General features: G+C 53.3%; 5 protein-coding genes across 5 annotated transcripts; 1 reads left to right on the forward strand and 4 right to left on the reverse strand.

The window, feature by feature from the left end:
* Positions 1 to 113: 113 nt before the first annotated feature.
* APUU_30119A (uncharacterized protein) lies at positions 114 to 1,649 on the reverse strand (the record flags this gene model as incomplete). Its single annotated transcript, XM_041701177.1, has 1 exon — positions 114 to 1,649. The coding sequence occupies one exon, from the start codon at positions 1,647 to 1,649 to the stop codon at positions 114 to 116; it is 1,536 nt and encodes a 511-aa protein (XP_041554088.1).
* Positions 1,650 to 4,413: 2,764 nt separating this feature from the next.
* On the reverse strand, positions 4,414 to 5,856 carry APUU_30120A (LLM class flavin-dependent oxidoreductase; the record flags this gene model as incomplete). The annotated part of the gene is made up of 1 exon (XM_041701178.1): positions 4,414 to 5,856. One exon carries the CDS (start codon positions 5,854 to 5,856, stop codon positions 4,414 to 4,416), a length of 1,443 nt encoding a protein of 480 aa, XP_041554089.1.
* A 492-nt stretch (positions 5,857 to 6,348) lies between these two features.
* APUU_30121A (uncharacterized protein) lies at positions 6,349 to 7,871 on the reverse strand (the record flags this gene model as incomplete). Its single annotated transcript, XM_041701179.1, has 7 exons — positions 6,349 to 6,733; positions 6,806 to 6,901; positions 6,974 to 7,350; positions 7,403 to 7,476; positions 7,522 to 7,555; positions 7,615 to 7,634; positions 7,682 to 7,871. The coding sequence occupies 7 exons, from the start codon at positions 7,869 to 7,871 to the stop codon at positions 6,349 to 6,351; spliced, it is 1,176 nt and encodes a 391-aa protein (XP_041554090.1).
* Positions 7,872 to 9,190: 1,319 nt separating this feature from the next.
* Positions 9,191 to 10,908, reverse strand: APUU_30122A (FAD-binding oxidoreductase; the record flags this gene model as incomplete). Its single annotated transcript, XM_041701180.1, has 5 exons — positions 9,191 to 9,465; positions 9,523 to 9,746; positions 9,798 to 10,287; positions 10,334 to 10,766; positions 10,816 to 10,908. The coding sequence occupies 5 exons, from the start codon at positions 10,906 to 10,908 to the stop codon at positions 9,191 to 9,193; spliced, it is 1,515 nt and encodes a 504-aa protein (XP_041554091.1).
* A 3,452-nt stretch (positions 10,909 to 14,360) lies between these two features.
* Positions 14,361 to 14,897, forward strand: APUU_30123S (uncharacterized protein; the record flags this gene model as incomplete). The annotated part of the gene is made up of 1 exon (XM_041701181.1): positions 14,361 to 14,897. One exon carries the CDS (start codon positions 14,361 to 14,363, stop codon positions 14,895 to 14,897), a length of 537 nt encoding a protein of 178 aa, XP_041554092.1.
* Between the last annotated feature and the right edge of the window lie 1,060 nt (positions 14,898 to 15,957).

The raw sequence follows: 15,957 nt of genomic DNA on the forward strand, positions 1-15,957 counted from the left end.
AGTGGTTGCAGAGATTGAACTTCAAGTTCATGCATCAAGCATGTCTAGATTGTCTATATCATAAATTCCACTCAGGACTCAATCCCAAGCTCATAACACATATCAAGCATAACTCATGCCATCTCGATCTGCTCATCCTTAGACTCCCTCTTCTTGGCAACACCTCCATCCTCATTGCTAATAACATACGTCTTCCACTCACGCGCAGGGACACGGTCCTGGAAGAGGCGCTCGATATCGGCATTACTACGGCCAGCGGTCTCACCAACACAGAACCACGAGTACGCAAGCAAGAAAATTGTCGTACCGCCGTAGACAAATCCAATCATGGGGCCCAGGTTACCGTCGTAGTACATGTACGGACTGGTGAACACCATGAGCCAGACAGTAACGAAGAAGACGCCGATAGCGCACGAGGTGATCTTGTTCCTGTTGCGGCCGACGGACATTTCAGACGCGATGGAGTAGGACAGCGTTCCGATGGAGAAGTTGTAAAAGATGATATTGATGTACGCGAGCACGACAATTCCAATCCCGATGCCGCGCGAGAAAGACCCGTCTGCTCCACGGGTAGTACCTAGTCCGCCGACTGCGATTAGGGAGACGAATATACCCACCGAGCAGACGATGAGGTTTGTGCGGCGGTTGATCTTGTTTCCGAAGACGACGGCGATGCTGACGGTGACGATCTGGAGGACGTAGATGATGGTGTTGATGGTGAAGGGGTCTGCGACGCCGATTGACTGCGCGAAGACCACGCCGTACGTGTACCAGAACTGGATGCCGTTGATCTGCTGGACGAACATGGCGCCGCAGGCGTAGAAGAGCTTGCGGCGCTCGACGGGGTCCGTGAGTAGGGAGAGCCAGGTTGCGTCGCGGGCCAGCTCGCGCTCGGTCTGGACTTGCTCGGTGATTATGTCGAGATCGGTGGTGGGATCGTAGTCGCGGTTGCTCTTGTTGATTTTGCAGAGGGCCTTGATGGCCTGCTCGGTCTTGTCTTTGTACATGTACCAGACGGGGCTCTCGGGGATGAAGGGGAGGCAGAGGAGCATGATGCCGGGGAGGACGACGAGGAGGCACATGGGGATGCGGTAGGACTGGGCGCTTTCGATGCTCTGCGTGCCCTGGTTGACGCAGGCTCCGACGAGTTGAGAGATGGACTGCATGAACTGGAAGCACATGAGGGCGGGACCTCTGATGGCGGAGGGAGCGATCTCTCCGATGTAGATGAGGCAAGTCGCAGTGAACTGGCCGATACCCAGACCGATCAGGACTCGACTGACGTAGAAGACTGCGTGCGAGCCGAATGAGCAGGCCTGCACGACGGCTCCGACGACGATGCAGATGGAGGCAGCCAGGAAGACCACACGGCGTCCGAGATATTCGTTAATGGGGGCAGCGATAATAGAGCCGACGAACTCGCCAACGTAGATGATACTGGCAGACAGAGACAGGAATGTCGTGCCGAGCGAGTATTCTCCGTCTGGGCCCTTCTCGCCGTAGTCCTGGGTGAAGTAGGGCATGCCCTGGATGCCGGTGTAGTAGATGGTATCATAACCGTAGCAGAGCGCACCGATGGCAGCCACTAGACAGTAGACGATGGCCATGCGGTTCGACTTCCAGTCGACATTGAGCTGAAGGCCTCCCATGGTAGGCAGAGGTCAAGAATTCAAGATTGGGGAAGGGGATAGAAACGCAGAACCCGCAAAACGGCCGCCAGATCAGCAGCGGGCACGCGGGGTTTTATAGCCTTCCTACAGACCACAGACCACGGAGAAAGTCCATGACCGGCCCGGTACAGAACAGGGAAATGGGAATGCAAGTCGGGGGAGTCGGGGACGGCCGCGTGTCTGAGAGTCTCAACAGAATCTCCACGGGGTTGGCGGCGTCCTCTAGCATCTCCAGGTCCCCACCGCACAGAGCCCTTGGCGGGTTAGCCTCGTCAGTGTTTCCCAGGTTGGGAAGAGGGTTTCAGCAAAGTTGGACTCAGGGACGAATCAAACCCCCGGTTTGTGGGGAGACTCGGGCAACCGTGGGATGCAGCGAGGGGACTCGGCTTGAGCCCGAGGGGAAAGCCCTTTTCCCCGGGGGCACGATTGACGGGACCAATGACAGGCAGTGAATAGACAACACCAAGGACCCATCGCGAGCGCTAGAATGGTTTCAAACAAGCCCTGGCCCCCAACACCCCGACTGGTCCCGACACGGCATCCCGCCATGACGGCAATTCCTTCTCTCGATTAAACCGAAAAGCTGCCCAGGCCGGCCAAGCACGCCAATCGCACCTTGTTATTCCTTTCCGAGCATTGTATCGGGATCGATCACTGCTTCTCTTTGTGCAGTCGAACTTCTGTGTCTTTCTCGCAGACCCACCGTCCACGGCGTTTCCCCGATATTCCGCCGGGGGTGGATCCCTCTGGCCGAGCAGGGCAGCCCATTCGGTGATCGTGAATTCTCTGAAGCCAGGCGAATTCCCGGAAGGTCTTCGGAGAATCATATGAAGGACGAGGCATTAATCGACTGTTTAAGCATAAGCCAGGCCAGGGTCAGGGTTGATGGATTCTGCGGATTTGCCACCCAATAAAGTTTGCAAACATGGGGATGTCCACTCAACCATGGTTGCAGCATTCATCGTCGTGTCCTATTAGAATATTAAATACGTCGCCTATATTTCCCGCCTAGGTGATCCAGCATGCAACTAGAGTCGAACATGTTCAGCAAGGAGCCCAGCTGGCATTCATCCTGCCAAAGCCCTGCCGTCCATTGCCAGCCGAAGAAAGCAGAACAGCCAGCACTATTCTGGAAAGCTCAGAGAACAACGGTCGATGTTGATCCTCATTCCTCTGACCAGACGGGCGCCACCATGAACCTTGTCCAGCTTGTTTAACATTCATTGGTAGCCATCAGTGGTACCCGTCCACTGACAATCTGACATCCATGGATGGACAATCGCTACTAAATAAGACAGCGACGCTTTTGGCGTTTGATGTATGTTTCCACCAGTGAGATAGCTAGTCGCTGATTGATGTGCGGGAATGTCAAATCCAACCAGGGTCCGTAAGCCGGGGTTGTTCAAGGCGGGAACTGACCATTCACCATTGCAGGTATCTCAAACAACGGTTTTGTTGTGACCTTGGTGAGGCACTTCCTCCTTTCAGCTTGTTGTGCTGATGCCAGGATGCCGATGTCTGCATTTGTGTTGGCTGCAGTGCGGTTATCGCCTTCTTCGCGGGCTTAAGCAAGTAGGGTCCCTAATCTAACGTTGACTTGCGGCGAAACGATGACAGAAAAATCAAGAGCTGGGTCATTATCCGAAGTATTAGTATGTACTTGAGTTTTTACCGTGGTTTATATTTATGCTTGGACGATTCCTGGAATGATAAAATCGGGTTGGTGCTAGGGCGATGCAAAATATATAACCCATCCAAGGTGTGCGATTCCCACCAAAACCTCGAAGCCTGCCAGCGAAGTTGGTAGACGCCACTTGGTTGTGACTCAATTAGGCTCTCAGGAAAGACCTAACGAGAACAGCGCTCTAGTTAACTGGTTATGAAAGTGTATACTGTGTAAAGTGCATGCCCTATACACATCACATGACTCCGCGACAACGACAACCTGGCGCGCTCGCTTCTGTTTCTCGACTTTTCAATTGTCTCGTGCATCCTTTTGGATCTCATTGAAACTGCTGCTAGTGTGTCTCTTTTCACTCTTACCTGTTGCTTTTGATCTCGCGTCTTTCCCCAGAACGCTGGTGCGGTGGTTCAGGGTCCTTGACAACTCCCACTGAATGGATCGAGGACTATGGCCCTGGAAAATACCACCCCGTCAATCTCGGTGAAACCATGAAGGAGCGATACCGCATCATTCGGAAACTGGGGTTCGGGTCATTGTCCACAGTGTGGATAGCCGGGACTTGCAACAGGGGAATATCTTGTTTCCCGTCAAGGACCTGAACTCCATTGGTGAGGCAGAGCTGGCTCGTGATGATGAAGTGTCTGAACAAGTACATTTTTGATCAGGGGTTTGGCGCAAAGAGGTCCAACCTGAGCGGATGTATGTATTCCTCCCTTTATCTATTGAACCAAGCTCGCCTTTAAAATACAGTCAACAAAGACCAGGATGTCTGGAACTCGGGCGTCTGATATTTGAGCTCTTCACTGGCCGGCAACCGTTCCTGGTGACGGATTCAGGGGACAGGGAAGAGGCCGACAACGACCATTGAGCATCGCTGCCGGTGGAGCAGGCATTGGACGAGAAACCGGCTGGGATGAGTGATGAGGCTGGACTGTCAAGAAGATCCTGGACTACGACCCGGCCAGGAGACCCTCGGCGTCTGAGTTGAAGCATCCATGGCTTGCTGCTATTGGGACAGAAATGGATACAGAACCTAACGAATAATGCATGATTTATCAACTATTCCTCCTGGTACTTGGGCACCTTCTCGCCAGCCCGCCACTTGTATTTACTGCCTGGATGGTCCTCCGGCAGTCGGATCTGGCCCTCCCCAAGGTAGGCCTCTCTGGCTGTGGCGCCCTCCTTGTCGACCTTGTCCCTGAACAGTCCTCTGGCGCGCAGCTCTGGCAGCAGGAACTCAATGACATCTTCGAAGCTGCCAGGATTCGTGATATGGGCCAGATTGAAGCCATCCACGCCCGAGATCTCCACCCAGCGCTCCAGCTCATCAGCCACGGTCTTCCCACTCCCAATGAGCTTGGTCTGGATCCCTCCAACACTCAAGAACTCGACAATCCTCCTCTTCGTCCACGGCAGGTTATCCGTCCCGGGCACCGTCGACGCCCATCGCTTGACAATCGACTGCACGCGCGTTGCCTCTGCAAACCTGAAGTCCTCATCATCAGGATACTTGGACAGATCCACCCCCGTCCACCCCCCAAACAGCGCCTGCACGCCCTCCTGGTCCGCATACTTCAAGAACTCCTCCTTCTTCGCAAACGCCTCCTCATCCGTCGCCGCAACAATAATCGTAATGCCCACAATCACCTTGATATGCGCCGGATCCCTCCCCTCATCCTCCGCCACCTTGCGAATATTCTGAACAGTACTCCTCACCCCCTCCGGCGTCTGCCCCGCAACAAAAATCGCCTCCCCATGCTTTCCCCCAAACCCATTCCCAGCCTCACTAACCCCGGCCTGAAACAAAAACGGCGTGCGCTGCACCGACGGCTCACAGAAATGCGGGCCGGGCACATTAAAATACTTGCCCGCGTGGTGTATCTGCCGCACCGCATCAGGCGCGATATACACCCCGCTCTGCTCATCCTTCACCACGGCGTCGTCCCGGAAGCTGCCCTCCCATAGTTTATACAGGACCTCCATGTACTCGTGCGCGCGGCGATACCGTTCATCATGCTCGATCTGCTCGCTCAGACCGAAATTCCGCGCCGCGGAGTCTAGGTACGAGGTGACGATGTTCCACGCGATCCGGCCCTCCGCCAGATGATCCACGGTCGTCAACCGCCTCGCAAGCGAATACGGAGCCTCATATGTAAGACTGGCCGTAACGCCGAAGATGAGATTCTTTGTTGCTTCTGCCATCGCGGGGACGAGATACAGCGGGTCGTTAACGGGGTACTGCGCGCCTGAAGCTAGTGCGGGACCGACGTTCGCGGGACCCTTGTAGACGTCGTAGGGGCCGAGTGTGTCTGCGATGAACATCGCGTGGAAACCGGCGTTGTCGAGCAGTTTGGCGAGGTCCGTCCAGAACGAGAGTTTGGTGTAATTTGCGGTTTTGTTGCGTGGGTGGCGCCATTGGCCGGGGGCCATGTGGGCGGGCGTGTTCATGACAAAGGCATTGAGGATGATTTGTTTTTTGCCGGTGGCAGTGGTATTCGACATGATGGTATGATATCTTGTCAATGGTTTTGATTATAATTTTGTTTTTGAAAGAGAGGAGGGGTAGCGGGGACAGCTCTCTTAAGTCGTGCTTGTTATCGTTGGAGAGGCGCGCCATCTCGTCCCGCAAGCACGCCATCACTGCCCTCTTTGCACTCTCAATGGCTGGGAGTAAGTATTTCTCCTGTTAATTATCAACAGCAAGAGGGGCACGATCACGATAGTTTCCCCAAGGTCTCTCGGCCGGGAGTGCACGCAAGCTGTCGCAATGGTGTCCCGCAACGGCGTCATACAGCGGGACAATAATAATATAGTCTAGAATGCATGCACGCATCAGCATTAATATTATACAGGATCATGTTCCTATCAGGTTTTCATGTACATAGAAGCTTCACAGCTTACCAATTAAATCCCAAACTCCAATACCAACCATCATGACAATACATCCAATCCAGTAACATGGCATATAACCCATCAAACAGATCCATTAAACAACTACACCCCCGGCGCAACATGCCGTACATTCTCCTCCCTGACACCATCAGGATCCGAAACCCTGTCGCTCCTCTCCTCCGTAACATCCCACTGCACCTCCTTGAAAATCCTCACGCCTCCCGCACCAGAAGCAGAATGCGAATCCGCCATCTCGTCGCCATTCTCCGCAAGTTCCACCTCGTCAGTAAGCACCGTATGCTCGCCCCTCGGCCGCCGCCACGACCGCAGCGTCGTGTTTCCGCCTGTCTTGCCGTAGCTGGCGTAGTTCTTGAAGTAGCGCGCAGCGGATGAGTTCTCGCCGATGAGCTTGGGGGCGTAGCGGCGGAGGAAGTGTCGGAGGAAGGGGAGGCATGGGCAGATGATTATGAAGTTTGATTCGACGTTGCTGTGCGTGGTAATCAGTTAGTTTGTTTCTAAGATTGGTTCTTAGACTGGGATGTTTTAGGATGGTACGTACATCCAGATATCTGTCCAGGCGATGCGGTATGTTGGGTCGGAGGACTGTAGGAAGGGGAAGAGGGTGACCAGGCGGATGATACTTGTTATCACGGTTCTAAAGTTATCTCATTAGCTTGTTCTCCATATACCCCCTCGTAGAGGATACAGAGTAGTAAGTAGGACTCACGCGCAACCAACAACAAACATAAAAAACAACCCAACCTTCTGAATCGTCGGCATATTCAAGCTGGCCAAAACGGGCAGAGGCACAATCAGCAACGCCACATCGGTAACCGTATTCGTGACCGCCGTCGCAGTGTATAGGCCCTTCTGGTCAATACACGTCCCATCAATACTCGTGTTCCACGCCCTCGCAATCGGTTTGCACGCGAATATCAGCGCAAAGGCAATGGCCACACTGTAGCCTACGACCACGGCCGCGATGACGTACAGACAGTATCGGTAGAATCTTCGCTGGGCGACGATGCGGTAGTAGATTATGATGAGGGAGGCTTTGGCGAGGGCTAGGGCGGGGACGTAGACGATGCCGGCGACGAAGACGGTCTGGTGAGTTGGATGGTGAGCAGGTGAAGATAGATAGCGTAGGGGATCGTACCTTTTGGTATTCCAGGAACACCTGCGGCGTGACATTCCAAAGGTGTATGCCGAGGCCGCCGTGTGTGTATCCATCTGGGCCGTTAGACTGAGACAACAGTAAGCAGGGAGGTTCCTTACAGAGACACACGGCTTGAGTTGCTATGGAGAAGACCTGCAAGTGGCGCATTAGTTTGGGATACAATACAATGCCTGCCCTCAGGTGAAACATACCCAAGCACCTACTATTGACACTGCAGTTGGTCAGTATAGTGGCATAGCAAAACAAACTGGAACTCACCATCATCCCAGCCCAGCTTGTTCAGCAGGGCAGCCTTGGTATAAACCCGCAATGCCAGGCACGTCGTACAAAAGACAAGGCCAGCAATAATCACCGCGCGGTTCTCAAGATACAGCCACGGATTCGAATAGTCAGGGTTAAAAGTCTCGCCCTCCGGGACAGGGGCCACGCCCTTCTGGCCCTCAGACATCACGGCTCAAGGTACCAGCAGCGGCTGTTTTCGAAACGACGGAGAGAATTATGGAGTCGGTTCTTTCCGTCTGGGGCAAGCAGGCTATCAGTACGTAGCCTGAGCCTCGACAGGTTCCTGAGAGCAGTTCCCAGCGGGGAGCAGCATAAATATGACAGCGAACTCGGATCAGCACCAGGAAAGAGCGTCAGGAGAAGCCATCGCCATGCAGATAGAGTTCCGGGGCCGAAACAAGCGCAGAAGCAGAAAGTCTGCTAGTCAGGCCATATTGGCCTGATTCCGGGCTCCGAGACTATGGCAGCCAGCGGGAATAACAATCGTCATTGTGAAGGCGACTCAGGCAAGTGGCTTACGAATAGAGCGGCGCTGCCAGTGCAAGAATGGCCTCGGAAGCGAATCTCCACGCATCAAGGTTCAACGGTGGACTTAAGAAGGTTGGCAGGATCGCAACCCCTGTCATATCGGTTTCACAGACACGCAGAGCCTGCGATAGGGCATCCGGAGCCGCCGTGGGCCTTACCCGTTGGTGGAGGCAGGTTAGTCTGGCCTGAGTCTGGCTTACTGTGGGGTTATCATTATCGAGTGAAGGTTCGGTTTGCTCTGGTCAATTACTGACTATCGTTCTTGATTAGGCAATTCGTGTTATTTTAGTGGCAGACTGGCAGTACGGAGGAGGAGGGAGACGGGGCTCCGCTGCGGCGCTGCAGTAGCCTCCACGACAGAAATGATAATGGCTTAACTGTGGAGCGTCTGGTGGAGATCTAGAAGGTTCATCGAGACTCATACCCCGCGATCGGCATCGAGAATCGCAGTATGCGATTTAGATTGATTTAGAGGGTGCATCGAGGCCCACCGTGTCACAGAATACTGTGCTCGTGTGCTGGCAGGCTGCGCGGGCTCCGCACATCTGCAGTGTTCAGTCTTCGTCGTCAGCACTTACACGGCATTGAGCTTGAATACCGTAAACTCGGCTGCCCCTGGCTAGACTTGACTGTTATTGAGAATGGTGCTGGGTTTACTTCGGAAATCGTCTCCCCCGATCTTCCCGCCAGTCCACACCATGTGGGCCATTATACCTTGCGGAATTAAGCCCCGATCCTTCTGTGCTGCATGAGTCTCCACTGGGGCCGTCTCCAATGGATCTTCGTTTCACAGACGCAGTCAAATGATGGATGGCTTGAGCAGAAGGTTTCATAGTTCTTACGGACGCTGAGGTGGCAATGAACAAGGGATTGAAGCATTAGTTCTTGATACAAGTATTAGAGTTTCTAAGTATTAAATATCTAACCTGACCCCTGAACTATCTTCTCTCACACTGACTACGCCTCGCTGACCTTGAAGCCTCCAGGCACCTGGGTCTGGAAGACGCCATCAGGGTCATATCGTTGCGCCACTTCGCGGATATACTCGACACTCTCGTCGCCATATCCACCGAGCGGGTTCTGCGAGCCATCCGCGTAGTTGAGGTAGACGTACTCGTTGTACTTACCGGCGTCCCTGGCGTAGTCGTCCAGCTCGTTCAGCGACTCCTCCGTCAGACGCTGGAAGACATCGTCGTCAGCCTCCTCCTCCCACGTGTAATCATACAGGACCTCTGCAGGCTAGGTTAGCGATCATTCGCATATCTCTTTACTTGGTTTAGGTCACGCACGGATCATGTTCTCGTCGAAGCGCTCAAGGCCAAGCACGTTGCCAATGCCATTGCCCTCATTGCGCTGCCAGAAGAGCTTGGGCCAGGGCTGGATGATGACGAGCAGGGTGTAGTCCTTGCCCTTGGCGACGGTCTTTGCGTCTTCGATCTTCCTCTTCTGGATCTCGAGGGCTTTGCGGAGGATATCGGCGCTGTTGAGGTAGGTTCCCGTCAGGAAGGCATTTCTGTTCGTTTGTTAGCAGTGTCATCTATATATCAATTGTTTTCGGACGAACCGCTTGCCTCCAGCTTGCTGGATCTCAGTAGTCGCTTGGAGCAAAGTCTGGGGGCCGTTCGTGGAAGAGACGTTAGAAATCTTGTAGAAGTCGTTGTAGGCAGCAGGGCGAGGAACAGGCTTGGTGTACTGCAGGAGGCTGCCCACAGTAAGCTCGTCAACAGTCGCATTGTACGTCCACAGACCAATCCACGAAGCATAAGGGTCTTTCTCGATGTTGTCGACGAATTTGACAGCCGACGAGATGACCTGCTCCGTCGAGTTGGGCGTAAACACCGTCAGTCCACCCCACATGTGCGCGTTGTCGATAGTCTTCAGGTCGTACTTGGTGACGATGCCGAAGTTGTTGGCGCCGCCCTTTAGGGCCTTGAAGAGGTCTCTGTTGGTGGAGTTGTTGGCGTTGACGATGCGGCCGCTGGCGAGGACGACCTCGTAGTTCTCGACGCTGTCGCAGGCGAGTCCGACGCGGGCGGCGTGGAAGGAGTTTCCTCCTGCTGGAATCAGTTCGGATCTGTTAAGAAGAGAAATCATTCCTACCTCCGAGTAAGAATCCGCCGACACCGACAGGACCGGTACGGCCTCCTGGGACGACAACATTGTACTCCTCCAGCGTCTTATACACAGCCTGCCAGCGCGCTCCAGGAAGAATGGACGCAATACCAGCCTCCTTGTCATAAACAGTGCTGTTCATGTTCGAAAGGTCAACGGTCACACCGGTCTCGATGTTGTTCGCGCCCGCCCAGGTCATATGGCCACCACTGCGTATAGCGAACTTGCAGGGCTCGTCACCACCAGCGGTGGTCAGTGTCTTCACGGCGGCCGAGACATCATCTGCGGACTGGGGCTGCACAATACAAGTCGGCTCGAGCTGGACATTGACAGACCAGTACGACTGTACAGACTTCTTGTAGGCGGCGCTGCTGGGACGGACGACCTTGTCGCCGACCTTACTCTTGAGGAGAGCGGCACACTGACGACGTTAATTGCTTTTCGCGTAGTCTGTAGTCTTGGGTACTCACGCATTGATCGGCGGACGCCTCAGGGGAGGTGGCCAGGGTGAGCTCGGGCACAAGGCCGAGCAGGGCAGCAGCCACAGTCGGAGCGAGCCTCATGGTGAGAAGGTCAAAAAAGGTGTGAATGACTACGCGTGTTGGAGAGTGCAGTGAGGCAACCGGGACGAACTCAATGCTGAGGTGCGCGTCTCCTATCTCTTATAATGATAATGCCGGACTTTTCCCGCTGATATCCCGTCAGAGCTTAGCTATGGACTGGAACGATCCCATAACAAGAAGGAGTCAACCGAGTCTAAAAGCACCGCGCAGATGCAGACCGGCAACACGAGTCACGACCCAGCGTCAGCCATGTTGCGGCACTTTGGACTGGTGCCAGCGGAATGCGAGTGGAGGCCCCCAGCACAGTGGAGATCGTCGATGCTGATCTTGCTGCCAGCATCCTTCCAAAGTCTAATTGCAGCCGATTGGGGCCAAAACTATACTTTATATGGTAAAGAAAGGCAGGCTCGTGCAGGTACTCGCGCTGTTGCCGGCCTCGTCTGGCATCAATCCAATGCACTTGTCCAACCTTCCCAGTCGCCACGCGAGAAAGGATGATTTGGGTCGGCCTGCCCAGCCTTCACACCTGTGGTGACTGATGACTGATGAACTGTCAAATGGTCAGGATATAGTAGATAGATCAGATGTCTGCCGGCAGTATCCCGGTCAATAGGAAACGTGGCACTGCAGCACGACATCAATGTGGGCGCAGGATTCCGTTCGGGTCCTCCGGGAAATGAATCGGACGAACACTGCATCGACAAGACTTTGTACTGACTCAGGAAGACAGGAAAGGTGGGGATACACTGACTCTGGCCCAAATCGAGTCCGCCATGTCGGCCTTGAACCCATGTAATCAGGATTATATGGACACCATGGAATTGAAAGCTGTATTATTAGCAATTATCTGGTTGCAGTGGGATTTGCATATGCCAGATTAGGGATTCCATCCTGTACATAGTGATCTAACCTTGAAGCGACCTGGTCTGCTTCCTGTACGCCGACAACTGCATGACAGCTAACGCCAGCCAGTATCAAACATCCGATTGGCAAGAGCAGCTGCCATATCCACCGACAAGTTGTTTGATCGTGACAACTCAGGATAGCTCACCGATGTTATACCGCGGCGCTGTGTATCCTCTAATCATTCTACGCCATGAGTCGATATATAAATTCCCGGGATTGTACATCACACTCTTCAGTACCCAGATGCAAGGGTTATATCACCACCAATCTCATAGCAATATCGGACAGAATGCTCCTTATACACCTGATAGCAAGACTTCAAACACCACTCTCCGATAAACTGGCTTTGTCTATGATTTTCTTTGCGTTTCCCTGATCCTCTCGCCGATTGCCACGCAATCAATGCTCCCCGGACTTGCACGCTGCAATTGATGTCTAAGCGGGACTGAGGAGGGTGCGGGCGTATGATTCTGTTTCCGATTGGAGATGACTCCAATACGATTCATGGTCAACCGTCGTATGTGGCGCAGGCTGAATTCCAGCCCCAGTAGACTCGAGATACGGCAGCTACGACTGGCAAAGCATCGATCGCTCCTTCCTTTCATGAGAAAGTCTGCATGATTCCCAGGGAAGGTGCGACGGAAGCTGTAGTCCCAAACATAGGCAGGTGCGACTCGGGAATGGACTTGGTGCCGATGGCTGTATATATGTGCCTGGGCTTACGGTACTTGCTATATAGGCCAGGCAAGGGTTAAAGCTCCCCTCTCGAATCCGACCAAATACCTAGTTGTCTGCGAATTGCACAACCTACAACACTGGCTAACATGCTCGATATCAATCTCGCCCCGATCCCAGGGCCGCGTCAGCAGGATCATGTTCCTACCCCAGGTTGCTATGAGATGAGCCACTCAGTCTTAGATTGTGCCTTTTCATAGGCATACTCCTTTGCCATGCGGGATTCGATGATCGCCAAAGAGACAAACTGGCAAGCCAAAGTTGATGGGTCGCTGTACCTCACTACCGGGACGGGAGGGCCGCAGAGCTTCCAAGAATCGATTATTTATTTGGCCTTTTTTTATTTTATTTTTTGTTTTATTACCGGTATTGAATCTGACCGGGGAAATTTAGCTCTGTTCCGTGTAATATTCATGACGATCCACATGGATATCAGCCCTGATCCCAGCCATTCTACCTGCATTTGCGAAATAGCTAGAGTCAAGGCAGACTTACATGCCTCTGCGTACGCTTTACAACAGCTTCCGACAACATAGACCGGAGCATCCTGGTTAGCTAGGGAGCCCGCAACGGCAAGTTCGCCACAAAGGAGGCGCGACAATGAGGGCAACATTGTGCTCGAACGGGCCCTCCCCGCTTTGAAGCCTGCAGTGTAATCTTCACGCACATTAACTGACCTGTCATTCATTCAGAACTGAAAAAGGCCGCCTTGGGGTCTTGTCGGTGGCACGAGCATCAGCACGAGCAGAGAGCAAGAGTCCGACTATTGCTTTAGCACAAAGGGCCTGCTGATGGAGACGCAAGGCGGAGTCGGTACCCTTGAACGGCCAGGTCCAGTATCCCCCTCATATCACACTCTATTATACTTGAAAGGATTCTTGGAACTATCATCATGGACAACGCGTGGTACACAAGCACCGCGTATATCAGCCAAGGCAACGGCAACGGCCGACAGCGGGAGAACCATGCCTTAAATTAGGCGAACCCATAACAGCCTTCATAGATGTATCATGGAATGAAGCTGCTCCCGTGACTCGGAGACAGGGAATATAGGGTACATACCATAACAGCCTTGGGCGTTGTTGGGAAGGCCCTGCGTGAGATGTCAGGAGCATCACCGATTCACCGTGAAAAATCTCCCAGTCGTATAGACAACTTAGCCTCGTACCGTCTGCCATTAGGAGAGTAGTGGCCACTGCCAATGAAGCCTCCTTCTCGTAACCCGAGGAGCCACAAATGCCGGCGAGGAAGTGCCGTGAGGCGTGGACGACACCAAGCGCAACTTTTAAGTAATTGAGAGGCTGTGCCATGGGGAGAGAATAGTCCCTTGCTGGGGAAGGCTGCACCGCAGGTGCACAAGGCACAATCGACCTTAGTCTTACGTGCAGACCTCTGCGCCTTCTAGCCCATCGACAGACACTCTTTCAGTTGTTGGCCGCCTCGATTGTTCGTCATTACAGAATAACCTTTCCTTTCATCTCTTTTTACCCGGATTGGATAGGGTTCTGCAGTGGATTCACTCACCGGTCTGTTGCATGCTGCATACCTTAATCTTTGCGCCTTTTTTCCGTGGTGACGAAACCATCAACAGTCCGTATCCGACTACCAGTGCAGTGATGCCTTGCGATGTCATGATGGATCGAATGGGCATGGGCTTCTGGAAGCCTTCTTTTGTGGTCAACGGAGCCCTTATTTTGTCACTACTGACGGAACGCACCCGCTCTTCGACTATAAGAGGCCATTGCCGGATCAAACGGTCCCTTGTTCACCAGGATTATTTTCGTGTCCTGCTCGTAACAGCTGACTTCAAGATGGACCCCCAGCGACCGGATGACAACAACTACGACCCCCCATACACCGGATTCACCGACACCGACTACAGCGTGGATCAGATAGCTGCCTCGTTTCCTATGTTTCCGGGCAATATCTATTCACCCTTGTATGGTGACTTGACTGGGGGTGTAGGTGACCCTGTGCTGTCGGCTAGACTGCCCACCGACGCTTTGCAGAATGCCCAGTTCCAACATGCGACCACTACCACTGCCACTGCCACTGCCTTGCAGTCGCCAGTCCCAGAGCACCAGGGATACTACAGCAATCGCCGCGCCGAAGATTCAGTCCAGCCTTGCTGGACTGACGCTCTCGGTTCTCTTGGTCCACCCCTGCAGGAACGCGTGGACTCGGCGTCAAACGGCCCAAACGCTGCCATTGCCAATGCCCACGCCCGGCTGTATGACGCTGGACTGCATGCAAATCGCAGGCAGACTGCCCCTCAGACCGGCCAGACCTCAAGGTTCGATTTGCCACTCCGCAGCCTCTGCTGGCCGTTCAACAGGCCGTCCTGCTGATGACGCTGACCTTCTGCTAGTTCGCCCGACAGCCCCAATCTGCAGTGCAGGTGGGAGAACTGTACGAGCAACAACTGCTTTCGTCGCGAGGCTGATCTGATACGGCACATCAAGACAATCCACATTTCGCCCAGTGCCTATGTATGCCCAGAGCTTAACTGTGACTGGACCTTTGGCCGCAAAGATCATCTGGACCAGCACAGGAGACGTCGTCATTGACCTGGGTCTCTTTTCCCTTACATGTTTTCTCTGTTCATTTTCTGAGTATCGAATAGGGCACAGCATTAGCTGCGATGGGTGTTACGAGTGATGGATTTCGGGTTTGTTATGGTTATTTGACGGAGTTACTTCTAGACTGGCATACAAGTATGAACTCTGACGACATTATCTCAAGTTTCCCTCATTATTATCCCTAACAACTTAGTAACGTGGCAGTCTTACGCCGTAATCTTGCGTACGCTTCCAGAGCTAGCAAGGCTTAGACATGATGGCACCCAGAGTCCCAGACAGCCTCGCCCCTATTGATCTTCACCGACTGACTCGAGTGCGCGGCTGAAAGCCTGAAACACCGAATGCAACAAATGCAGCAACACGAACTCTCCCGTCACTGAGAGTGAGCGCTCAGTCCCCTTCTAATCCAATCTAGGCATGATTTGCCTGTTCCACTGCCACACACTCAGTGTGTGCTGTGCACTGTGCACTGTGCGCTATGCTGTTATGCGGCTGCTGAGCCGCCATTGCCAACTGCCAGCGCACCTACACTTACGCCTACGCCTACGTATTACTCACAGCCTCAATCAAGGTATCCATTACTTTTCTAGAATATTCGTGCCTCCACAGGAAACAAGTTGGAAGCAACAGAGAGGAAAAAAAAAAAAAAAAAAGACAAGAAAAGAAAAGAAACAGATCGTAATCCATATATTAAACCCAATGTATTAATCAAACCAGAAGCTGGTCCAGTCCAAAGAACAGACCCAGAAGCGAAGATGTGATGTGATGTAAAGTGAGCAAATGCTCGTCCGCCCAGCAGCAGACAAAGCAATAGGAGGCAGTGCAGTGC

The sequence above is a fragment of the Aspergillus puulaauensis genome, chromosome 3 (genome assembly GCF_016861865.1).
Source record: "Aspergillus puulaauensis MK2 DNA, chromosome 3, nearly complete sequence".
Classification (NCBI taxonomy): domain Eukaryota; kingdom Fungi; phylum Ascomycota; class Eurotiomycetes; order Eurotiales; family Aspergillaceae; genus Aspergillus; species Aspergillus puulaauensis.